The following is a 26,327-nucleotide window of genomic DNA, read 5'->3' as shown; positions in this document are numbered from 1 at the left end:
TCCCCAAAAACATCCAATCAAAATTTTTAGATAACCATTTGTTCAATGCAGTTGAAAGTTCTGGAAATTAGGTCTTTGAGGATGACAACCTCCCCAAATCCCTCAGGGCAAGGGTTGTAAGTTATGCCATATATGCCCTGGGGGCATATCTGGTTTTCATAGAAAGTGTTGTCGTAGAAACTTCAAAAAGGGGTCATTCGATTGGAAACTGAAAGGGCTAGTGCTTTTTTAAATAGTTGAAAGTGATTGGAGGGCAACTAACCCCCCTCTGACACCCACTATTCCCCCAAACACATCCAATCAAAATTTTGAGATAGCCATTTTATTCAACGTAGTTGAAAGGTCCGGAAATAATGTCTTTGAGGATGACAAACCCCCCATAGCCCCCAAAGCAAAGGTTGTAAGTTATGCCCTGGGGGCATATAAGGTTTTTATAGAAAGAATTGTCGTAGAAACTTCAATAAGGGATTATTCAATTGAGAATTGAGAGGGTTAGTGCCCTTTTTAATAGTCAAAAGTAATCGGAGGAAGAATCCCCCCCCCCCACGCTCATCATTTCCCCAAAAATTTCCGATGAACATTTTGATATAGCCATTTTGCTCATCGTAGTTGAAAGGTCTGGAAATTATGTCTTTGAGGAAGACAGCCCCCCATAGCCCTTAGAACAACGGGTCGTAAGTTGCGCCCTTGGGGCATATATGGTTTTTATAGAAAGTTTTGTCGTGGAAGCTTCAAAAAGGGCTCATTCGATTGAAAATTGAGAGGATTTGTGCCTTTTTTATTAGTTGAAAGTGATCAGAGGGCAAACGAACCACCCCATGCTCATTATTTCCCCAAGCGCTTCAAATTAAAATTTTGAGATAACCATTTTGTTCAACGTATTTGAAAGGTCTGGAACTTATGCCTTTGAGTATAACAAATCTCCCCAGCCCTCAGGGTAAAGGTTGTGAGCTATACCCTTGAGGCATATAAGGTTTTTATAGAAAGTGTGGTCATATAAAATTCGGAGAGGGCTCATGGGATTGGTAATCAGACGCTCTAGTGGCCTTTTTAAGAGTCAAAGTAATCGGAGGGCAGCTACCCCCCCCCTCCCCACACACACACTAACTTCGTATTGTCCCGAAATGCATCTAATATAAATTTTGAGATAGCCATCCTATTCAAAATAGTCTAAATATTTTATAACAAGGCTTTTGGGGTTGAAATAAACCCCAGAGCTTAGGGGCAAGGGTTGTAACTTATGCCTAGGGGGTATTTAAGGCTTTTATGGAAGGGATGGTTGTGTAACTTTAGAAGAGGCTCATTTCCTTGGAAATTGGAAGTTCTAGTTCCTTTTCAAGTGTCAAAAGTGATGGATGGCATTTATCCTTCCCCCTCTCCTACAACCCCTTCTTTCACCAAACGCATCTGATTGAAAGTATGAGATACCTATTTTTTTCAAAATAGTCCAAAGAACATATAATAATGTCTCTAGGGATGACGGAACCTCCAGTGCCCTGGGGATAGGGTTGTAAGTTATTTTATGAGGGTATATAAGGCTTTTATTGAATAGGCGGTCGTATAAACATCAGATGGGGCTTACTTGATTTGAAGTTGGAAGTTATAGTGCCCTTTTTAAGAGTCAAAGTGACTTGAGAGCAAACAGCCCCCTCCAAGCTCAGCATTTGCCTTAACACCTCCAATAGAAATTTGGAGATAAAAATTTTGTTCATCGTAGTTGAAGGTTTCGGAAATTATGTCTGTGATGAAGATACCCTCCCCCCCCCCCTACAGCTCTCAGGGAAAGGGTTGTAGGTTATGTCCTTGTGACATATAAGGTTCTTATAAAAAGGTTGGTCATATATGCTTTGGAGGGGACTCATTGGATTAGTAATCATACGTTCAAGTGCCCTTTTTAAGAGTCGAAGTGATCAGAACGCAGCTATTCTCCCCCCCCCCCCACATACACAAACACGTCGTGTTTTCCTGAGATGTATCCAATAGATATTTTGAGACAGTCTTTTTATTCAAAATAGTCCAAATATCATATAGCAAGGCTTTTGAGGTTGATACAAACCACCAGAGCCTGAGGGTTGTGAGTTATGCCCCTGGGGCATTTAAGGTTCTTATGGGAAGGACGGCTGTATAAGCTTTAGATGTGGCATATTTGGTTGAAATTCGAAGTTATAGTTCCCTTTTAAGGGTCAATAGTGATGGAGGTCAAGTAACACAACAACACCCCCCCCCCCTCCCACCTACCCCTCTTTTCGCCAAATGCATTTGATTGGAATTGTGCGATGGCAATTTTGTTTAGAATAGTCCAAAGAACCTATAACAATGCTTCCAGGGGTGACACAAACCCCCCCCCCCCCCAAAGCCCGGGGACAAGGGCTTTAAGTTATGCCCGGGGGCATTTAAGATTTTTATGGAATGGGTGGTCGTATTAAATTCAGATGGGTCTCATTTGATTTTAAATTGGAAGTTAAAGTGCCCTTTTTAAGAGTCAAATTGGTTTGAGAGAGACCTCCCCCCCCCCGCCCATCATTTCCCATAAGAAATATCCAAACAAAGTTTTGAGACATCAATTTTTTCAGCATTGTTAAAAGGTTCAGTAATTATGCGTAGCAATAGTTGTAGTAGCAGTAGTAGCATTAGTAGCAGTATACAAATAGCACCTTTTTTCAACATCCCCTTCAACACACGAGGAAGTTGTTAACATAATGCCATCAACCGGTCCTGAATCATTACTGATACGTCCTCTTGACAAATTATATGGACATAGTGTGTTTCTATTTATTTCAATACAGTTACAATATTTCCCAAATTTTTCGCCTTAATACCCTTAGTTTTATTAGTTGTAGTAGTAGCACCAGTAAATATAATAGTAGCAGCAGGAGCACAGTTAATAGCAGTAGTCTCAGCTTTAATAGCAGTAGTAGTAGTAGCAGTAATAGTAGCAGTAGTTGTAGGAGTACAAGCATTAGTATTATGATGCAAATATTGTTTCACCGCTACCTCAGCATTCTCTACAGCAAGCGTGATGAGTATAAAGTTCACACTCGAGATTGTTCCTGAGATATTGCTGATAGGCCATTTTGACATCGTACATACGAACGATATGTTGGGATCCGTACAACAGAAATACTCTCTGAAAATTTCACCTTCACACCTTCACAGGTTGTGAATTTTGAGCTAGCCAGAAGACACTGTGTGTATTCATTTAATGTTGCTTCTACGGTTACTGTAACTAACGATACTAGTTGCATTGAGTTAAAACTTTCAGAGAACGTTTAGGAGGAGTTTCAATCATAGGCAGCACAATAGCGCTGCCTAAGTAAAGAATGATATTGGCACAATGTATTATTTTTTCTTTCCATACCAAGGCACTTCGCATCAAAGAAGTTGTCGTGGAAACTTCGAAAAGGGCTCATTCAATTGGAAATTGGAGTGGTTTGTTTCTATTTAATAGTCGAAAGTGATAGGAAGGTCACTAACACCCCTTCTACGCCCACTATTTCCCCAAACACATCCAGTCAAAATTTTGAGATAGCCGTTTTGTTCAGGGTAGTTGATTTCCAGATAGAAATTATGTTTTTGAGGAGGACATTCCCCCACAACCCTCAGGGCAAGGGTTATAAGTTATTCCCTGGGGGCATATAAGGTTTTTATAGAAAGCGTTGTCGTAAAAACTTCAAAAAGGGCCTATTGGATTGGAAATTGAAATGGCTAGTGCCCTTTTTAATAGTCAAAAGTAATTGGAGGGCAACTAACCCCGCTCTCACGCCCACCATTTCCTCATTTCATTTTGTTCAACGTAGTTGAAAGTTCTAAAAATTAGGTCTTTTAGGATGACAACCCCCCCCCCCCACAACCCTCAGGGCAAGGGTTGTAAGTTATGTTCTGGGGTCATATATTGTTTTTATAGAAAGTTTCGTCGTAGAAACTTCAAAAAGGGCTCATTTGATTGCAAATTGAAAGGGATAGTGCCTTTTCTAATAGTCGAAACTGAATGGAGAGCAACTACCCCCCCCCCCCTCTCACACCCACCATTTCTCCAAATACATTCAATCGAAGTTTTGAGATAGCCATTTTGTTTAACGTAGTTTAAAGTTCTGGAAATTATGTATTTGAGGATGACAAACCCCCAAGAGCCCCTAGGGCAAGGGTTGTAAGTTATGCCCTGGGGGCATATAAGGTTTTATAGAAAGCGTTGTCGTAGAAACTTCAAAAGGGGCTCATTCAATTGGAAATTGAGAGGGCTGGTGCCCTTTTTAATAGTCAAAAGTGACTGGAGGGTAACTAACCCCCTAACCCTTCATACCTTCATAGGTTGTGGATTTTGAGCTAGCCAGAAGACACTGTGTATATCCATTTAATGCTGCTTCTGCGGCTACTGTAACTAACGATACTAATTGCATTAAGTTAAAACTTTCAGGGAATGTTTAGGAGGAGTTTCAATCATAGGCAGCACAATAGCGCTGCCTAAGTAAAGAACGATGTTGGCACAATGTATTATTTTTTCTTTCCATTAGACCAGGGCACTTCGTATCGAAGAAGTTATCGTAGAAACTTCGAAAAGGGCTCATTCGAATGGAAATTGGAGTGGCTTGTTTCTTTTTAATAGTCAAAAGTGATTGTACGGTCACTAACACCCCTTCTACGCCCACCATTTCCCCAAACACATCCAGTAAAAATTTTGAGATAGCCATTTTGTTCAGGGTAGTTGATTTCAAGATAGAAATTATGTTTTTGAGGACAACATTCCCCCGCAACCCTCAGGGCAAGGGTTATAAGTTATGCCCTGGGGGCATATAAGGTTTTCATAGAAAGCGTTGTCGTAAAAACTTCTAAAAGGGCCTATTCGATTGTAAATTGAAATGGCTAGTGCTCTTTTTAATAGTAGAAAGTAATTGGAGGGCAACTAACCCCCCTCTCACACCCACCATTTCCTCAAACACAATCACCCAAAATTTTGAGATAGACATTTTGTTCAACGTAGTTGAAAGTTCTGAAAATTAGGTCTTTGAGGATGACAACCCCCCCCCCCCCCTAGCCCTCAGGGCAAGGGTTGTAAGTTATGCCCTGAGTGCATATGAAGTTTTTACAGCAGGAGTTGTTGCAAAAACTTCAAAAAGGCCTCATTCGATGGGAAATTGAAAAGGCTAGAGCCCTTTTTAATAGTCGAAGGTGATTGAAGAACAACTAACCCCCTTCTCACGCCCACCATTTCCCCGAACATATCCAATCGAAATTTTGAGATATTCATTTTGTTCAACGTAGTTGAAAGTCCTAAAAATTAGGTCTTTGAGGATGACGACCCCCCCCCCCCACAACCCTCAGGGCAAGGGGTTGTAAGTTATGTTCTGGGGTCATATACTGTTTTTTATAGAAAGTTTTGTCGTAAAAACTTCAAAAAGGGCTCATTTGATTGCAAATTGAAAGGGCTAGTGCCCTTTTTAATAGTCGAAACTGAATGGAGAGCAAACTACCCCCCCCCCCTCCCCTCTCACACCCACCATTTCCCCAAATACATTCAATCGAAGTTTTGAGATCGAAGTCAATCGATTCAATCGAAGATCAATCGAAGTTTTGAGATCGAAGTCAATCGAATCAATCGAAGATTGTTCAACGTAGTTTAAAGTTCTGGAAATTATGTATTTGAGGATGACAAACCCCCGAGAGCCCCCAGGGCAAAGGTTGTAAGTTATGCCCTGGGGGCAAATAAGGTTTTTATAGATAGCGTTGTCGTAGAAACTGCAAAAGGAGCTCATTCAATTGAAAACTGAGAGGGCTGGTGCCCTTTTTAATAGTCAAAAGTGACTGGAGGGTAACTAACCCCCTCGCACACTCACTATTTCTCCAAACACATTCAATCAAAATTTTTAGATAGCCATTTTGTTCAACGTAGTTAAAAATTCTGGAAATTATGTCTTTGAGGATGACAACCCTCCCCCCATAACCCTCAAGACAAGGGTCGCAAGTTATGCCTTTGAGGCATTTAACGTTTTTATAGAAAAAATTTTCCGTAGAAGCTTCAAAAAGGGCTCATTTGATTGGAAATTGAGAGGACTAGTTCCTGTTTTATTAGTCGAAAGAGTTCATAGGGCAAATGTCTCCCTCCACGCCTATCATTGCCTCAAACAGTTCCAATCAAAATTTCGATAAAGCCATTTTCTTAAGTCTATCAGAAAGGTCTGGAAATTATGTCTTTGAGGATAACAAATCCCCTCAGCCCTCAGGGCAAAGATCGTAAGTTGTGCCTTGGGGACTTATAGCGTTTTTATAGAAATTGTGGTCATATAAAGTTCAAAGTGGCATCATTCAATAGATAATTAGACACTATAGTGCCCTTTCAGAGGGCAGCTACCCTCTCCCCCCTACACACACGTCATATTGTCCCGAAGTGCGTCTAATAGAAATTTTGAGATAGCCAAACAAAATTAAATTAGAAAAACTTTTTTCCACAATATAGGCTTTTCAAAAAATAAAGTAAAGAACTCCATTGAACCAAAAATGAACAGTAATATAATCAAACAATCTACCAGGCATATAACTACCACAAATCAGTATCAATAAATAAATAAAACCCAAAACAAACAGAAATTAAAATAAATAACAGTCAAACCCAAACCGAGCAGAAATTAATATGAGTAGGGTTCTAAACCCCTATGCTTTCTAAAAGCCAGAATATAATTTGAAAAAAAATTATATTTTACTGAATATTTTATTGAAAAAAATTCTTTTAGATGTTTACACTTTTATAACTTTAAGAAATCAAAAATGAATTAAGATTTTACTACTACTATTACTACTAACAACTCACCGCTGCACCAAGCCACCTGGGGCCAACACTGCTATGCACGCTCCTCCTCCATCCCAATCTATTCAAAGCCTCCCTTTTTATACCCTCCCAGGAAGTTCCCATTTCCTGTAAATCTTTCTTTATGATGTCCTCCCACCCCAGACGAGGACGACCTACTTTCCGTTTAGCCCTAGACGGTTGACCAAAAAGGACAATCTTCGGCAATCTGTCATACTTCATCCGCACAACGTGCTCTAGCCGCCTCAATCTTTCATTCATTAAAGCCCTAGAGAGTGGTATTGAACCACATTTTTCGTACAGCCTACTGTCTGAAATACGGTCAGTCAGCCGGGTACCCAGAATAATCTGTAAGCAATTTCTCTGGAAAACATCTAGCAAATTTTCATCCGCTTTTTGGAGCACCCATGCTTCAGAGCCATATTTGATTACTGTTATCAATGTAGATTCTAATAGTCTAATATTGGTTTGTAGACTTTTCTTTCTATTCTTCAAAACTTTTTTTTACCGGTGAAAAAACACCCTGAGCCTTGGCTATTCTACTTTTAACATCTTCACTGCTCCCACCGTCTTTAAAAATAATTAAATAAAAAAAAACAAGTTTTTTAAACTGAAAGTAAGGAGCGACATTAAAACTTAAAACGAACAGAAATTATTCCGTATATGAAAGAGGCTGTCCGCTCCTCAACGCCTCGGTCTTTACGCTAAAGTTTTTTATTGTTTTAAAAAATAAAGTTGTGAGACAGAGTCAAACTTTAGCGTAAAGAGCGAGGCGTTGAGGAGGGGACAGCCCCTTTCATATACGGAATAATTTCTGTTCGTTTTAAGTTTTAATGTCGCTCCTTACTTTCAGTTTAAAAAACTTGTTTTTTTTTATTTAATTTCTGATCGTTTTTTAGTTAATGCAGCTTTTATTTGCATAAAAATTTTACTTTTCTTTTGCTAAATGGATGTCTTTACAAATTAACTTACGTAACTAACTTCTATATTCGTATATTTTTATTCTGGCAAAAAATACAAAGTTGCAGATTTTTGCAGATATGAGCTTGAAACCTATGTAATAGGGTTTTCTGATACGCTGAATCTGACGGTGTGATTTTCATTAAAATTCTTTCACTTGTAGGGGATGTTTCCCCCTCTTTAAAAAATCGAGTAAATTTTCTCAGGCTCGTAGCCTTTGATGATTAATACTAAACTTAATAAAATTTATATATTTAGAATCAGCATTATAAACACATTATTTTTATACATTTATTGACATCAAAATTCTGTTTTTAAAAGTTTCGATTACTATTGAGTCGTATCGCTTGTTTTTTTAATGTTTTTTTTTATTACGTATATGTTATTACGTATATGAGGGGGTTCTCCCCTTAGACAAATCCACGCTCTTTACGTTAAAAGTTAAAAAAAAATTTGATTAACAAACCCCTAAATCACAAAGGCCGTTTAATTAGAATATATAGCTCTTTTTAAAGCAATAAAAAAAAACTGTAGCGTAAAGAGCGGGGTATTGACTTGGGGGAGAACCTCCTCACATGCGTTATAATTTCTGTTCGTTTTAAGTTCTAATATTCCTTCTTACATTTCAGTTGAAATGTAATTATTCCGTATATGAAAGGGGCTGTCCCCCTCAACGCCTCGCTCTTTACGCTAAAGTTTTTTATTGTTTTAAAAAATAAAGTTGTGAGACAGAGTCAAACTTTAGCGTAAAGAGCGAGGCGTTGAGGAGGGGATAGCCCCAAACCCCTTAATCACAAAGGCCGTTTAATTAGAATAAATAGCTCTTTTGAAAGCACTAAAAAAAACTGTAGCGTAAAGAGCGAGGTATTGACTTGGGGGAGAACCCCTCACATACGTTATAATTTCTGTTCGTTTTAAGTTCTAATATTCCTTCGTACATTTCAGTTGAAATGTAATTATTCCGTATATGAAAGGGGCTGTCCCCTCATCAACGCCTCGCTTTTTACGTCAAAGTTTTTTATTGTTTTAAAAATAGAGTTGTGAGCAAGAGTTAAACTTTAGCTTAAAGAGCGAGGCATCGAGGAGGGGACAGCCCCTTTCATATACGGAATAATTTCTGTTCGTTTTAAGTTTTAATGTCGCTCCTTCCTTTCAGTTTAAAAAAACTTTTTTTTTTTATTTAATTTCTGATCGTTTTTTACTTAATGCAGATTTTATTTGCATAAAAATTTTAATTTTTTTTTGCTAAATGGATGTCTTTACAAATTAACTTACGTAACTAACTTCTATATTCGTATATTTTTCTTCTGGCAAAAAATACAAAGTTGCAGATTTTTGCAGATATGAGCTTGAAACCTATGTTACAGGGTTTTCTGATACGCTGAATCTGACGGTGTGATTTTCATTAAAATTCTTTCACTTGTAGGGGATATTTCCCCTCTCTTTAAAAAATCGAGTAAATTTTCTCAGGCTCGTAGCCTTTGATGAGTAATGCTAAACTTAATAAAATTTATATATTTAGAATCAGCATTATAAACACATTCTTTTGATACATTTATTGACATCAAAATTCCGTTTTTAAAAGTTTCGATTACTATTGAGCCGTATCGCTTGTTTTTTTATTGTTTTTTTTTTATTACGTATATGTTATTACGTATATGAGGGGGTTGTCACCGTAGTCAATAATACGCACTTTAAGTTAAAATTTAAAAAAAAAATTTATTAAAAAAACACAGAATCACAAAGGCCGTTTAATTAGAAAAGATAGCTCTTTTTAAAGCACTAAAAAAAACTGTAGCGTAAAGAGCGAGGTATTGACTTGGGGGAGAACCCCCTCACATACGTTATAATTTCTGTTCGTTTTAAGTTCTAATATTCCTTCTTACATTTCAGTTGAAAAAACTTCTTTTTTTTTTATTTAATTTCTGATCGTTTTTTAAATAATGCTTGGAAATCCGGCGCCCCCTTCATAGAAATGTCCCTTACTCCAAAGAAACATCTTCCACGGAAATATTCTCCAGAGTAACCCCTCTTCTAGCCCCCCCCCCTCCAGAAAAAATCCTTCCTGAAAATGGTTGTATACTTCCCAATAACCAATAAATAATGCTGGTAAGTCCGGCGCCCCCTTCATGGCAATTTCCCTTCCCCCATGAAAACTTCCTTCATGAACAGATCCTCCAACATAACCACCGACCCCCCCAAACCAACCCCAACCAGAAAAAAAAACACCAGAAAACATATGTATAAATAACAAAAAACAAAAAAAAATGTTAACAAATTGTAAATTTAATAAATTTTAGCCCTCCCTCTGGGAACTTCGGGGGATTAAGTCATCCTAAAAGACATATTTATCATATTTTGGACCATGCTGAACAAAATGTCTATCTAAAAATTTTAATCATAAGTCTCTGGGAAAAAAATAAGCGTGGGAGGGGGCCTATTTGGCCTCCATTTTTTTTGGTTAATTAAAAAGGGAACTATAACCATTAATTTCCGTTCCAATGAAACTTCCTTTGATATTCTAGTACCACTGGGTTAATACTATCACCCTTGGGGAAAAAAAATAAACAAACAAATAAACACGCATCCGTGATCTTTCTTCTGGCAAAAAATGTAAAATTCCACATTTTTGTAGATAGGAGCTTGAAACCTCTATAGTAGGGTTCTCTGATACGCTGAATATGATGGTGTGATTTTCATTAAGGTTCTATAGCTTTTAGGGGGTCTTTCCCCCTTTTTTTGAAAATCAGCCAAATATTCTCAGGCGCGTAACTTTTGATGGGTAGGACTAAACTTGATGAAAGTTACATATTTGAAATCAGCATTGAAATCTTATTCTTTTGATATATCTATTGGTATCAAAAACCCGTTTTCTAGAGTTTCGGTTACCATTGAGCCGGGTCGCTCCTTACTTACAGTTCGTTACCACGAACTGTTTGATACCACCGACCTGATTAATCTTTTCGTTACCCAACGTCACCTTTCCATCTTCACTTATTCCTTGCCTTAGTGAATTAGTCTCCTTAACTTAATGTTCAAATCTATTCTAGCACCCTGCATTCGCAAAACCTCTAAAAGTTCATTCGTTTCGCTCACACTTTCATCTAGGAGGCTTAAATCATCAGCATAATCTAAGTCAAGGAGACTTTTTCCTCCCCATTTGATTCCGTGGTCTCCCATTGCCTTTCCTGCGCTCCTTAAGACAAAATCCATCAAAATATTCCATACAAAGGGGATAGAACACAACCCTGCTTAACAACCCTGTCGCTGATTTAATACAAAACCAACTGCCAACCTCATTTCCTACCTTAACTGCAGTAGTGTTTTTCTCTGGTATACAATAAAAGGATAAAACCTTTGCGAAAGCTCTTCTATCAACAGAATCCAACGCTTGCTTATAGTCTATAAAACTGAGGACCAAAGGTGTTTGACAACTCAGGCACTTCTCAATTATTGTCCTAACAGTAAATATTTGGTCGATACCTCCTCTACCTTTTCTAAAACCGCACCGATCTTCTCTTAAAACTTTGTCTACAGCATCTCTCAGTCTAAAAAGTATCATATTACTTAGTAATTTACTACCTACAGAGACCAGACTCATGCCTCGATAATTACCACACTCACTCTTATCACCTTTCATATAAACTTGATTAATTAAGATTTTCCTAAAATCATTAGGTACTTCCCCTTTTTCAAAAATCATATTCATAATCTTCAGTAACTTATTTCTAACCTCAGAGCCACCATATTTAAGAAACTTATTTACCAACCTGCAGCACCTGGACGTCCTGGAGCCTTAATATTTTTTAATCCTTTATTACTGTCGCTAATTCTTCCTCCCAAAACAAATCTTCCTTCATATCCAAGGTATCACAAACTTTTTCATTTTCCTCTATATCTTTTCCTGCAACTCTATCTCGGTTTAGCACATTCTCAAAATGTTCTGCCCATCTCTCTTTAACTCTTTCCTTATCACTAATTGTGGCCCCGTTCCTATTTTTAACTGGGGCAAGTCCGGATGGACTACTTCCTCTCAATTTATTAACATGCCAGTACAATATTTTACTATTATGCCGTCTGGTTGCATCTTCCAGATCTTCAGCAATTTTGTCCATGGCCTCCACTTCACACCTCCTTAGTCCATATTTTAATGCTTTCTCCATTTTCTTTACATTCCTTTTGTTTTCATATGATCTATCGCAAAGATAATTCTTGTACAGGTCCCTTCTCCATTCAATTAAATATAAAGCTTTTTCACTAATATTCTTAGCTGCATTCCTAGCTTTCTTCCCTAAGACACCTTCAGCAACTTCACAAATTATTTTTCTAAAATTACTCCAACCCTCTTCCACAGTGTAAAATTTTAAACTCTGAAGTTTAGCATTCAACTGTTCCAGGAAAGTTCCTCTCAAATTCTTATCTTAGAGCCAACCAACGTTATGGTTTCCCGGGAGGTAGTTACACGTTCTAAATTTCAGCTTGAAGTTATCCCTAGAAATTACTAAATTGTGGTGCCTAATTTTGCAATCAACAACAACCCTGGTTTTTACCATAATATTTTGTATTGATCCTGCGAGTCTTCGGTTTACTATGACATAATCAATAACGTTTTCTGTCTTACCATCACGTGAATACCATATTAACTTATGAACCATTTTATGACCAAACACCGTATTGGTTATAACTAGATTGTTATACTCTCAAAATTGCGAAAGTCTGTAGCCATTACTATTTTCTTTTCCTACACCAAATTTACCTAGGCTAGGATACCATCTATCCCTATTTCTACTGACCTGGGCGTCAAAATCTCCTAATAAAAAACACCATATTTCTGTCTGGGACCCTGTCTATTTGCTCCTGTAACTGTAAGTAAAATTCATCTGAGTCATTTTCTAGTCATAAATGACTCAGAACTTTCTAGTCATAAAATGAGCAATTAGTGTTCTATTATTAATACCTTCCCAGCCTAAATAAGACTTAGCAGCTTCCTTATTCATCATGAGCCCTACTCCCTGTCTATGTGCCCTATCCTTCCTGCCCGAGTAAACAAATTCTATATCACCTAATTTCATGCTTCCTACCCCTGGGATATGAGTTTCTGAAACTCGTAATAAGTCCAGTTCAAATCATCTGAATTCGTCAGTCAAAATCTCGATAAGATAGTAGTTTTTTAACGTCGTAACATTCCAAGTTTTAATTTTCATGTTCTTTAAATCATTGAAATTATTTTGGCCTCAGGAAAAGCAACGAACCCGGATACCAGCGCAGGAAGGAGATCACCTATCTTTTCAAGCCCACATCAAAGCGCTTAAGCCGAATTAAAAATGGATAGCAAGAAGCTCCTGCGATCTCAAGTATGAATGGAGGCTTTGTGCAATTATGGGCCCATCTTGGTCACATGGTTTTAAGCATTTGGCGATGCTCTTCTATCAATAAGAGTCAAAATCCTGCACGGACAGTCTCAAGCCTGTTACCCCCGACTCATTATATATTCATGCCTACAAATATTATGCTACTAAGGTGAGGCAGCCCATAGTCGATAAATTAGCTAGGAAGAGGTTTTTCAGCCCGAAAACGCCCGTCAAAACAAACCAAGCCCAGACGAATTGTCCATTAATGAGAATCCTGTGCGAATGCTGTGTCATTTACTAGGCTATAACTTCCTTGAGGGGCACTACTCCGCAAGTGGGAAGAGTTGAACGTAAGAACTCCAGTCTTTCAGGTACCCTAAAAGACTCGAGGCAGCCCTTTGCAGAGGCCGTTGTCCATAGATCTAGATCTTACACCCTGCTGCAGTTGTCCTCCTATAGAGGATCCTCCCGCGATGGTGTTCTGCATCAGCATGCAGTTTAACCCATTACTTTGAGAAGGCTTGTAACTCATCGGACGTGTGGACACACCGGTGGGCCCTATTGAGTGTACATTTGAGGGGTCTTCTTCCTCCTCCGCCTGTATTTATCGCCCCGGGCGAGGGTGTTCCAGTTTCTATTATGGACCCCCTGGGAAAAGGTCCCCCCTTGGTCCCTGCCTCCTATGGAGGTACCCTAAATATCTGTAGGGCGTTCCCCTATCGCCACCTCGGGACATGCTGAGTGGCCTGGGGGAGGCCCCTTAAAGCTGCCAAATAGTAAATACACGCACGTATAAAATATATACTAAAAATTCGCGAATTTATATTTATATATGTTTTTACTGTGTATTGTGTTGACGTTTCTTGCGGTCCTTATCATTGAAATTTTTCTATTTAGGTTAGGTTTTTACGGTAAGAAGATTATATTTAGAAAAAATTTGAATGACAAATCAAATTCTACCACAATTTCTTTTATTCTGTTATTTTTTAAGGAATTAATATGAGCATATGTATATTAAATTGACAATGCACATACATTTGATTTTTTTTCAGTAAAGTACAAATCATATTCTGGGTTTTAGAAAGCATAGGTGATTTTAAACCCTGCTCTTATCAATTTCTGCTCGTTTTGAGTTTGACTCTGTTATTTACTTTAATTTCGGTTCGTTTTGGGTTTCATTTATTTATAGATACTGATTTGTGTAAGTTGTATGCTTTGTAGATTATTTGATTCTATTTTTATTCATTTTTTGTTTAATTGAGTTTTTAATTTTTTTGAAAAACTCATTTCCTGGAAAGTTTTTTTTAATTAATTAGAAAAAGAATCATACCTTATATCCTGAACGTTTGTACAGAGCCATAAAGTAAGTATATCCCAGTTAGTTTCTCCACTCATTGGACACGAGTGAAGACTATCCACCACCTTTGCCATTCCTGAATATTTGCATCTTTTCCCAAGAACTAGAAAAATACCACTACCTGCCATATACCTCTTAATTTCATCACCATTTAAACCCACTTCAAAAAAAAATAAAATAAAACCCCAGACCTCCTTCCATTGCTGGTAAACACCAAGGGACGTCGAGGCTGCAACTTCACATTGCCATTTCTGGATATCCTGGTCTTGTAACACACCCTTTACCAATTATTGCTACATTTCCAATCAACAGTTCTATCCCCTTTCCTTTATATTCCAGGATTTTTGTTCAGGGGGGGGGGGTACTAATTTTTTTTATGGGGGGGGGGGGTTACATTAAAAAAACCTCAAAAAAAGCATACAAAATTTGTTTATGTCCATTTTTGTTACGTTTTTACGAGCCAAACAAACATTTCGGAGTAGGGGCCGGCGCCGTTTCTGTTTCTGTTTCTGTTTTTTTTTCTACCGTTTTGTGTTCTGTTTTTTTTGGGAAAACGGAAAAAAAAGAAAACAGGTAGTCGTTTTTTTAAGTACCGTTCCTATTTCTTTTTCGTTCTTTTTATTGCCGTTTTTTCCGTTTCTGTTTTTTTTTAAAACCATTTTTATTAATTTTACGTGTTTTTATTACGAATATCAACATAGCGTAGTCTATCGACTTTTATTTGATTATCGATACTTGCCATCTATCGAAAAGCGCTGTCTTTACGTCTTCCGAAGAAAAGATTTGCTATTGAAGAAAACATTCGCCATAGTAAAAATTAATCTAAAGCAGTCTACTTGGATTTACACCCTTTGGTTAGTCTTGGTAAGTAGATGGTTACCTGGTTGGGTAAAGGTGCAGATTAGCTACTCCAGTAGCGTAGGCTTCAGAGGCCCTGCAAATAGAACCAGGATATACACTAAGAAGTGATTTGCTTACATCCAGCTTCTACTGAACCCTATCTGTGCAAATTTACAGCCCAATTAACTGAATAATATACAGTAAGTAATAAGTTGTTTTTATCACGGGTTGCTAAACTGCACCTTCACCCAGATTAGTTCCCCCTGTAGTGTAGGGCACAGAGGCCTTACCAACAGAACCAGGATATATAGGGTGAGTTCCAACCATTTAATTTTCATTACCCTAGTAAGCCCTGTAGCACTAGCAAAAGCGGAACTACAGAAAATCTTTGATATTCAATGGTCAGATATAGGAGCTACTCAACGAATCTTGCTGATTTTGCCTCTGCTAGTGCTGCAGGGCTTACTAGGCTTGCGAAAAGTAAAAGGTTGGAACCCAGCCACAGCAAGAGATTTGTTTTTATCCTGTTTGTACTGGACAGTATATGTGCAACTTTACAGCCCAATTGAGTGAATAATATACAGAAAGAAATAAGTTGTTTTATCAGGGGGAACTAATCTGCACCTTTACCCCTGGTTTCTCACATCAACATAATTGAATTAGTTGATTGAAATTTATAATCAAGGGACTGTTAAACAAAGGAGTAGGCTGAACATGTTGATGATCTACCCTTCAGCATGAGGGTATAAAATTTCCAAATGACATGTTGATTTTAAGCATGTTCACTTGCAGCACCCAGGAAGGAAATGTGAATAGCCTCAATATTCTTTACCCTGCAAATGTCATATACTTTAGTAAATATTTGGAGCAGCTTATTTCCAATGGTCTAATTAGTCGATCTATTATCTGCATTATAAAATCTTCTAGCTACATCAGAGAGTCCTGGGCCTACGCTTTACTATTTCCTGCTATTATTAATATTATACTTTTATTTCCCTTAATATACCATATGAGGAGTATTCACAAATACAGAAAAAAGATACTTGCTTATGGAATAAAATTATGCTCTATCCTACAGAGAAGTGTCTTTTCCTTGAATTGTTCTTCTTTCATACTCTTATTTGCAATCACAGGAGTAACTAGACCTGCACTGCTCCATGCCCTTAGTAATGATATGCTTTGCAGGTACCGATACACATGCTGTCATAAATGGCATCAAATATTTCATCAAGTTTTGACTCAGAACTTGGAGAGGGCTCTCCATCAAAGAAAGTCAAGCTCTGGGAGTAACATGGGACCAGGAATAAGGGAGCAGCTGTAATTACCTGGAATTACTGCAAAAAAGATGTGAAGTCAACAAAGGGGTCTGCAACATCGTTTAAAAATCACCTTATGGCTAAACACAAAATTGCTGAACAACCTGAACCAAGTACTGTTCCAAAGAAGTCACATTCTACAGCCTTGTCTCAGCTCAGCATGCCGAGCATATCATGTGGAACTAACCCAACTTGATTTGAAGGTACTGGAAAGAAAAGGGATATAAGAAATTTTTTGAAGTCAACAAAGCAGCAGCAGCTGAAGCTGAACAAGTTGTGTAGCAAAACGGTTTACATTGACAAGCTTCCTATTTCAATATTTGAAAAACCTGGAGTAAAGGCTCTAATCTCTAAACTTACAGGAGGTCTTACTGGCCCCTCAGCTCGTACTGTTGCAAGACATCTAGTTACAGCAAAGAAAAGGAAGGTCAAGCAGCTCAAAGCTGAACTCCAAAAAGTCCGGAAAGTGAATTTGACCCTAGACTGCTGGTCTTTAAGAACGGGGTCTGGCTTTCTAGGTATTACAGCTCATTATGTGATGAAAAGCACTGATGGCAAGCTCACTTTGGTGCATAGAATCCTTGAGTTTAAGAGACTCACACTAGCGCTAACATTCTTCGTGCAATCCGTAGTAGCCTCCAGAAGTTCAGAATTCTACGGAAAGTCTACTTTATAATTACTGATTCGGGAGCTAATATAATAAAGGCTCTCAGAGACGGTGACATTATGCGAAGCTCATGCTTTGCACACAACCTGCATAATGTGGTGACTAATGCCCTTCAGCTGTGGGAATGCAGAAACCAGGCAGATTTAGTGAGTGTTCCCCACCTTAATGATTCAGGATCCAGTTCAGAATCTGATGACAACGTTGATACCGCAGAACAAGATGACTTTCCTGACCTGATTGTAGGAGATGATGACATTGAAGAAACTGGGTATACCGACTGCAGTAATGATGATGATAGTAGCTCAGAATTAAATGATCCAGACCTTGACAGCGATAGTGAGAGCTCAATACCTAGACAAAGAGGCGTCTCTAGTGAAGTATTGACGCTGGGACCAGCACTGGTAAAAATACGAAAGCAGGTTAGAATCCTGAAAGTATCTTCCAAATCCCACGATCTTTTTGAAGCTATCTGCAAGACATATAATCTTAGTCCATCCATCACCAAAGACATGAATGTTCGATGGAACAGCACACTTACCATGATAGAAATGTATTGTGCCCGAAGAGCCACTGCGCGACTTCTTCAACCAAAACCTACGTGACGCTAAGATTAGAGAGCTCGAACTTCACAGCAATGAGTGGTCCATCATGGAAGCTGTCATTGAGGTTCTTCGCCCGTTCAAACAGGCAACAGTGATAGCTAGTGGATACAATTATGTTTCGACAAGCAAAGTCGTGCTGATGCTTAAGGGATTACTGTTGTTTTGTCAGACTCCAGATACTACTATTATGGCTGAGTCAAATAATGGGCTGAAGGAACCTCTAGTTGTTCAGCTCAGGAGATATTTTTCAGCCAGTCCTAAGTTTGATATGATGCTCTTCACAAGAGCTGGCTTTTTGGACCCTGCAATTTATGAAAAAATGACACATGTAGACAGAGAGTCAGCTCGTCAGTCCATCTCCTCGCTTCTCCAGCAATTCATCTCCGAGCAGAAAAGCACAGAAGAACTCGATCCAATCCAATTGAACTCCACATCTTTCCCTATTGACGTCGCTCCTACTAAGGCAGGGACTAACCGAAAAGGGTTACCAGAGACTCTTGATCAAGAAGACAGCTTGTTTTCTAAGTTTCTCGACACGACTGGGTTACAGATGAACTCTACGAGGCAAAATACCAACAGTATGAGCATTGACCGCGTGGCAGCAAATATTATCAGGGCATATGAGGAGAGTTCCTGTGTTTTTGAGCGAGAGACGAAGATCAGGACAAAAATAATTCTGATCCACTAGAATTTTGGTCTGATTACTTTTACACATACCCGGAGTTAAGTGAAATTGCATGTATGCATCTATCAGTCCCTGCAACTTCAGTACCCAGTGAGAGTGCATTTAGTATTGCTGGGTACTTAACGCGAAAGCAGTACTCACGAATGACTGCAGTCACTTGAACTCCGAACGTTTTTAAGTGATAAATTTTAATTTATGTGGTCTTTTCATATATTTGGTCTTTTTTATTAATCTATATTAATAAATATTCACTTTGCTCTCGTATATCTAAAGAAACTGAAAAAAAAACAGAAATATCTGTTAAAACGGCCGTTTTTTAAGTAAAAACAGGTCGTTTCTGTTTTTCGGTAAAAAAAAAAAGGAAAAACAGAAACGGATTTACGTTTTATTTAAACGTTTTCGTTTCTGTTCCGTTTTTTCATTGCCGTTTTTTACCGTTTCATTTTAGGCCAAAAACAGAAACAGTGCCGACCGCTATTTCGGAGGGGGGGGGGGTCAAACCGGGTAACCCCCCCCCCCCCCGCCCTGGATACGGCCTTGCACAACCATTTAAATGTTATCTCCAATCATGAACTTTTCCTTCTATCCTTCAACACCCCCAGATAAGCCATATTAACTAACCTATTATTCGGTAAACTCATAACCTTTCGCCAGTATCTTATCCTTTTAACCAGTCTTTTTAATCTCAATAAAAACAATCCTAGATCACCCTTTAACGCTGAACTCCTGCTTAAGGTTAAAAGGATTTAAATTTAAATCTGATTTAAATTTCAAGACACACGTAACTGCACTGCTAAAGAAAATACGTAAGCAAGTAGCTTGAACAAGAGGTCTTGAATTTGAGTCAAACCAAACCAACAGTTTCTTTAGAGGGATACTAAAACTGTCCCTTTTTTGCCCATTTTGAGGCTTCGGTCCTAAAAAGTTTTGGCAGCCCTGGTCTAACTAAAGCATCAGAAGTGCAAGCACAAGTTTACCATCCTCTTTCCCAAAGCCAATACATTGTGAGTTCTTGCAAGCCATTTTAATCATGAAATATCTTTCTTCTTATCAAATTCCCCTGTTTATTAAATTTAACACATTTACGCATATAATACTTGGCATAAAAATAAAATGACTCCCCTAAATAAAATACACTTTTGATATAGCCACTACAAAACCATGGGCCAAATAATTTATATTTTAACACCAGGCTTTTACCAATAGTTGCAATCCAGTTAAGACTGAACCCCGACCTATCGTAAAGATAAGTTAAAAGAAAAATAATCTCGGTGAAAATGTACGACATAATTTTCGTACTGATGTTTATCCAGAAATAGTAATAGTATCTTAGAATGGTAATAATAAAAAACCTTCGGCAATTTCGAAAAGGAGCCTGGATACCTCTGAAATAATGTCAAATAAAAAAATACTTTAGAATCGACACAGTAGAAACCCTTGCAAAAGATTTAGTTTCCCATCTAAAAAAGAATAAAGAAACACTTATTTAGCATGGTAACATCCGTAACGTTTTGCAAAAAGGGCCTAAGTCCGCTTTTTTCCGTAAATAAGCTAACCTATGGTTCAAAAAGAGATGTATCGATTCGTCTGTTCAAAATTGGCTTACCGCTAATTCTTACTAAGTTTTAAATTGTTCCAAAAGGACGTAAAGAAGAGCGTAAGTCCCTTATCTTCTAAGTAACGAACAATTCAGCAATTTATACATTTCCAGCAAATTCCGATCGAAAAGTTAACTAGGAATCAGCCTTTAAAGTTTCTGAAATTCGGATGCGTGGAAAGGATTTTTTCATTGTGCGTCTTTATTTTCATTTTGGTCTCCTGTAAAATCAGGAAAGTGAACTTAGGCCCTTTTTCAAAACGCCACAGACACGGCTTCTTTTTTCTACATTATTAGCATCCTACTGATTTGTCATTAGGTGCTAGTTAGGAGGCTCATTTGACAAATAGTATTTTTTTTGGCCTATTCATGTTTTATAAACATATTATAGTACAAGGTGTCATATGGCACAAGACAAAAATTAATGTAGCGTCTAAAAAATGGAAACATATAAAATGGAATAATACCAGGGTTTATTCGGCCGAAGTATCTGGTTAGAACTCTTCTAACGAGATCTTGTCAAGATCATTCATTGATGACACAAACTAAATGGACGACAAAAATTGCATAGAAAGCCATAATTTATTTCACATTAGCAATATATTTAAAATGGCGGTTCCAACGCAACAGCGACAAAATTAGTAATAATCACTGAATGCACTAGACATCTAAGGTGAGGTAAAATCCTAAACTAATCGAGCAAAAATACTTCCTAGCCTGGATAGCTCTCTCGTGCTATTTCATCTTCATACCAACATAATGTATATCAGTTGCCCAGATATTACGTAAGAGAACACTTTAATATTTCTCATAAACATGTATTTTTTTAATTTCGTGGTCTTAATTTTTACTTTGAGGCTAATCTTATATCAACTAATATTAAAGGGCATATGTGTAAACTGCAAGCCTTTTCTAGTTGAAGAATGAAAAACTAGAATTTACCTGAGAGTATCCTCTTTTCATTTCGGGTCCTCATTGTTTAGTCTTTGAGGTAAGTTCTCTTTTTACATAAGTTTGTCTTAGAAATCTTAGAAATAAGAAATAATTATATTTTCGAAGGACTTATTTCCGACAAAACAGGCAAGCACGCATGATGGGAGCTTTTGGACCTCCCAAATATCGATATTCATAAGATTTGCTACATGATTTATCCTATTTTCCATAGAAACCACCAGTATTTGGCATTTTTATAAATGTTCGACACCCTCCCCCCCCCCCTCTTTTCAAAACAATAGGTCCCTTTCGATAAAAATTCTTGCTTGCATACCTGTACTGATATTTTTTCTTTTTCATTTTGTCACTGACTAATGAAGAGAAGAAACAACAGATCTTAACTCGGATCAGAAATAAGCAATTAAAATCATTCTAAACTACAAAAAATACGCAGAATTAGAATAAAAAATAAGAGGCTAAAAATCACTGGGCAACCAATCATAGTTTTTATACTTTCAAAAATATCTACAAAATCGTGATGTTTTCTCACTATCATTCAAGCTAAGTTGTAACATCAAAACCAAATCTATCCAACATACAACAACAAAAAAAGAAGAAAAAAGAACAGAATAGAAGATGGAAATAGTACAATAAAAATAGTACAATCAAACTGTCAATCGAAAAGTACAATCGAACTGGCTTTCAATAAGCTCATTCAAAATGTAAAAAACAAACCGAAAACGAGTTCATCCTCAGTGTAGTTATTTAGGTTTTAGCTATACAGTGATATGGATTTGTAACTGAGACTCCTTAAAATCTTTTTAATCCCAAGTGCTTAGATTTGATAAAGCATTTAGCAGGCTTTATTAAACCTTAAGGGGGGGGGGGTCGCACTTTTCTTAGGTGAGGTTGCTTCCTTTAACCCATCTGTGCAGCAACGATTTTTTCACTGCACTATTGCGGCCTTTACGAGACTTTTTGGGCGGTTCGCTTACCCATCTAAATATTTGAATCAATTTTTGAAAAATAGGTCACTATGATTATTAATAAAAGATCTAAAGCCAAACTCACATACAGTGACAAGACAAAAGGACGGCAATAACGAACAAAATCTAAAAAGAGTCAAACCAATATATAAATATATATACATCCTACTCCATCATCGACACAACGTAGAGGATATAAAATTTGAGAGATGCCGCTGTGAACACACAAAGCAACTGCATAACAATGAGAAGAAATTGAATTGGACCTGATGCCAACAAAATGATTATTTCCCTCGGAATAATAATTTCATGCTCATTTCCTCTTCTTATTATTTTCTCTATGTTGTATTGATCATGGAGTAACATGTATACATACATTGGTTTGATTTTTTTTTTTTTTTTTTAAATTTCAGATTGTATTCTTTTCTCTTTCAAATGGTTGTTTTAGATTATTTTCTTTTTTAACACTGAAGACGCCCAGATTTATACAGGCGAAATGTCCGTCGTGGCTGTTGTTTTTCTTTTCTTTCTACTAGTCATAGGCCCTTTGTTTTATTTCTTCTCGAGATTTTTCTCTTTGTCTTACTATGATTTGTCTATATAAATCCTTATTTTCACGGCTTAGAGGGTTAGATCCGTCACCATTCGCCAGTAAAAACATACATTTTGTCAACGTATATCATCCTTCTTGTAACAAAGTGCTTTATTCCAGAACCTGTCTCATCTACGGACCACTCCTGGCTATGGTCATAGAAGAACCTGAGGAACCCATAAAAATTTTGTAATTAAAAATGACTTTTACTTAAGCAAGTCCTGTTCAATATTTCAAAATAAAGGAAGCCCTTAATCAAAAATAGGAATAGTAGTGAATGTAATAAAAGGGAGGTGCAAAGGGGAGGGTCTTTTTGGTGAGGGTGCAAAAGGGAGGTTTCAAATGGGAGGATGTACTCAACAATCCAGGAAACTGAAGCCCAAATAAATTTTCCTTCTCCATTAAAACACAAATAAGAAACAATATTCAGAGTTGATATAGTGGCATCCAAGTCGATAATTCCAAGGAACGGATTTCTAGAGGTTACAAAATATAACAAAAGAAGAGTAATTTGTTTGATATTAAAGCCTAATCTGTTGCCCAATGAAGCCCAATCTGTTTGATAACCTGCAGGATCTATCTATTGGAACATAATTCACGAGAATCTTCTTCTAGAATACCGAGTGGGATAGATCATCCACCCTCCTTCCCCCCTCACCAATTCTCGCGCCCAGTATAGTATCTTTAATATATCATGTTATGTTTTGAGAAGAAAAAAACTCTACATTATATCTCTTCGAAAAATATTATTTACCCCATTCAAACTACTCTTAATCATTTTTAAGTAACCATCCTAAAAACTTGAGTTTCTTGATACAAACCCTATTTTAAAGCATAAAAAAGCTGAAGCAGATGGTCAATTTGTCATAACTATATAAAAAAAAAAAAAAAAAAAAAAAAAAAAAAAAAATCACAAAGAGGATCACTTTCTCTAAATCAAGTCAAAATTTGAAAATAACGTAGAATGGAAAATCTTAGCCTAGTAACTGTCTAGACCAGTCTTTTTCAACCTTTGTTGTCTTTTTGTTTTAAAACAACAAAATGTCTGATAAAACCCCTCCAGGAACGATATTTGTCTTTGTATAATTTTTCATGGTGGTTCGTGTGATTCCATCTTATTTCAATCTGTCTCGTGGAGCATCTGTGAAACTCATGGAATCTAAAGAGCCCTGGTTTAGAAATCCTGGTCTAAAAATATCAACTATAAAACGAACTTTGAAGTCAAAATCTAGACTTGTCAAGTATAGACTCTTTTAAACAATTACGAACATTAAAAACACAAAATTCACAACAAAAAAAAATCACTGCGCAAAAAAAAGAGATCGCAAAGTCCTCCATTTGTACGTTCATGGAGGAAAAAGCGGAACAAAACTAGTTAAAATAAGAAATCGGTGGACGAATCATCATCTCAATTTGATCTTATCTATCATAATCCACATGCCAATGGCACACTGAAACAATTACAAAAGTTCTACACTTTTGAAAGACATCAAATTATAAAGAAAAATTGTGGTAATTCACTTATAATGCCCTCTATAGAATTCGTCAATTTGACTGACATCAGTTCTGTTTCAGTCGTTTCCTAGGTGGGCCAATTGGTGGTATTTGCTGAGTGGCTAGAGCCCGAAAGGCCTCTGCAATGAGATGTGGATGTGTCTGTATCATTGACTTCCAGCCGGATGTCTCCATTACATCAGTTGCATGACTAAAAAAAGAAAATCAAATAGAAAGAAAGAAAGAAAGGAAATGAAACAAAGAGAACATCCCTGCAGGGTGGAGGGGCAATACGATAAGCCGTGAATAGTTTCTTTGACAGAATATCAATGAATGCTTTCCGTAAGTCCTCTAGACATTTTAGATACCATCTAGAAACATAGAATATATCTAGATACCATCTAGAATATATCTAGAATATATATATATGTGTGTGTGTGTGTGTCAGAAGGAGTTCAAAGGCCAAAAGTCTAGAGGGTGGGATTCCTTCAGGGTGCTACAGGAGGCAACTTCAAAACGAAACTGCATACAAAACCCTAATAAATACTTAGATTCTCCATAAAAATAACAAAGCAGTTGTTTCCTAAGTTTTTTTTTTATGCCCCAGCGAAAAACAACCAGTGGTTGAAAAGCAGTATAGGTAAGGCAAGGTTGCCTAGGCTTTATTACATCGAAAACTTGATCCGCAAAGGATTCAAACTTTATGGTTGGGGATTACTTAAAAGTTTCAAATGGCAAACCCATAAAATCCTCACATTTTCAGAATATACAAAAAAAGAAACAAAAAAGTATATTCTATACTTGAAGGATTTTTGTTTCTAAGATGCTCTGATCAAAAACTACAGGCATTTGAATTTTCTTGCAGGTTTAATGGGTTGAATACCCATAAAAAGCTTAATTTTGCAGGTTTAATGGGTTGAATACCCATAACAAGCTTAAAACTTCCGAATGACCACAAATCTTTGACTTGAGCACAGAATATTTTCTTTAACATGTTTCATTTTTGCCCTAAAAATAAATATGTAAATAATGCAGTCACTATCTAAATATCAAGGTCAATATTCAATTTTCGAAGCTACTATAAAATAAAATTTCACACCTATCACTTAGCATTTTAGATATTTAGCATCGCCTAGATAAGGGAGAGTTACTACCCTAGAGAATACTCATGGGATATATTTGAAGGGAATATCCTTAACAATAGTTTGAAGAAACCTGTCTAGAAAGAAAAAAAAAAGAAAAAAAAATATCCTTCACTTATTCTGCATCACAGGAAATATTTCGGCGAGTCCTTAAATCTCCGAGCCCATTTAGTCGAGTCTCTCCCATTTAGTTCATTTAGCCACAGCCCTACCCACTAAATTTCTCTGATATCCCCTAACTACTTTAGATCAGATATCTCTGTATCCAAAAGTCAAAAATGAAGTATATTTTGCTGTTGACTTCCGTAACATAAATACATGGAAAAGGAAGGACCAGGGAGAACTGCCTTCTAAGCACAATGATGCAGCTATCGATATGCATAAGATATCAATGTCTTCATGAATAAAAACATCAAAGAAAAACTAAAGTCTAACATATAACATATAAAGTCTAACATAAAGGCAATAAAAATGGTCTAAATTCGTGTTCAAGTCCATTTTAATTTTTTTTAGCAACTGGGTAAATCATAGCAGTGATAGATATGACAACAGTGGCGGTACTGGTCTCTCTTGTTTCCAGGGCAAAATCATGATTAGCGCATCCACCCCCCTATCTCACAAAATTTTCAAATCTTAAAAAATTGCATTTGTTTGCTTAATTAATTAATAGTTTTTTAATTATTTTCATTTATTAACTGCACCCTCTATTTTACCGTAATAAAAAATAAATTTCCAAAATCTACAAAGTGACTACAACCGTTAGGTTATTTATTTGAAATTTTGCATCCCTAAGATTTCTGCGCTCGGGGAAAGTGCCCTCTCTGTATTCCCCAAAAACCGCCACTGTGTGGCAATGGTAACACCTTCACTTTATGAGGATATGCCTATTTTTCTTTGCGAATACCATAACGATTAATTTTAGTTGGAAAATAATCTACAAGGCTCAGTCACAGTTTCAGTTCAATAAGATACATCACCATTCAACCGAATGTTTACGTTTCAAAAG

The 26,327-nt window shown here is 37.1% G+C and overlaps 1 protein-coding gene across 1 annotated transcript in view; it reads right to left on the bottom strand.

Annotated features, from left to right (window-relative positions):
• Positions 1-20,737: 20,737 nt before the first annotated feature.
• Positions 20,738-26,327, bottom strand: part of rdx (BTB/POZ and MATH domain-containing protein rdx) — a 73,435-nt gene continuing 67,845 nt past the window's right edge. The window contains exon 9 of the mRNA XM_089102727.1: positions 20,738-24,390. Coding sequence (XP_088958853.1) covers positions 24,246-24,390 — 145 coding nt within the window. The 3' untranslated portion in view covers positions 20,738-24,245. The remainder of the gene's footprint in view (positions 24,391-26,327) is intronic.

This window comes from Artemia sp. Qi Xiang Cuo, chromosome 16 (genome assembly GCF_049724085.1).
Source record: "Artemia sp. Qi Xiang Cuo chromosome 16, ASM4972408v1, whole genome shotgun sequence".
In the NCBI taxonomy this organism is placed as follows: domain Eukaryota; kingdom Metazoa; phylum Arthropoda; class Branchiopoda; order Anostraca; family Artemiidae; genus Artemia; species Artemia sp. Qi Xiang Cuo.
The sequence above is the reverse complement of the archived record's forward strand: the minus strand, read 5'-3'. Positions and strand labels throughout refer to the sequence as shown.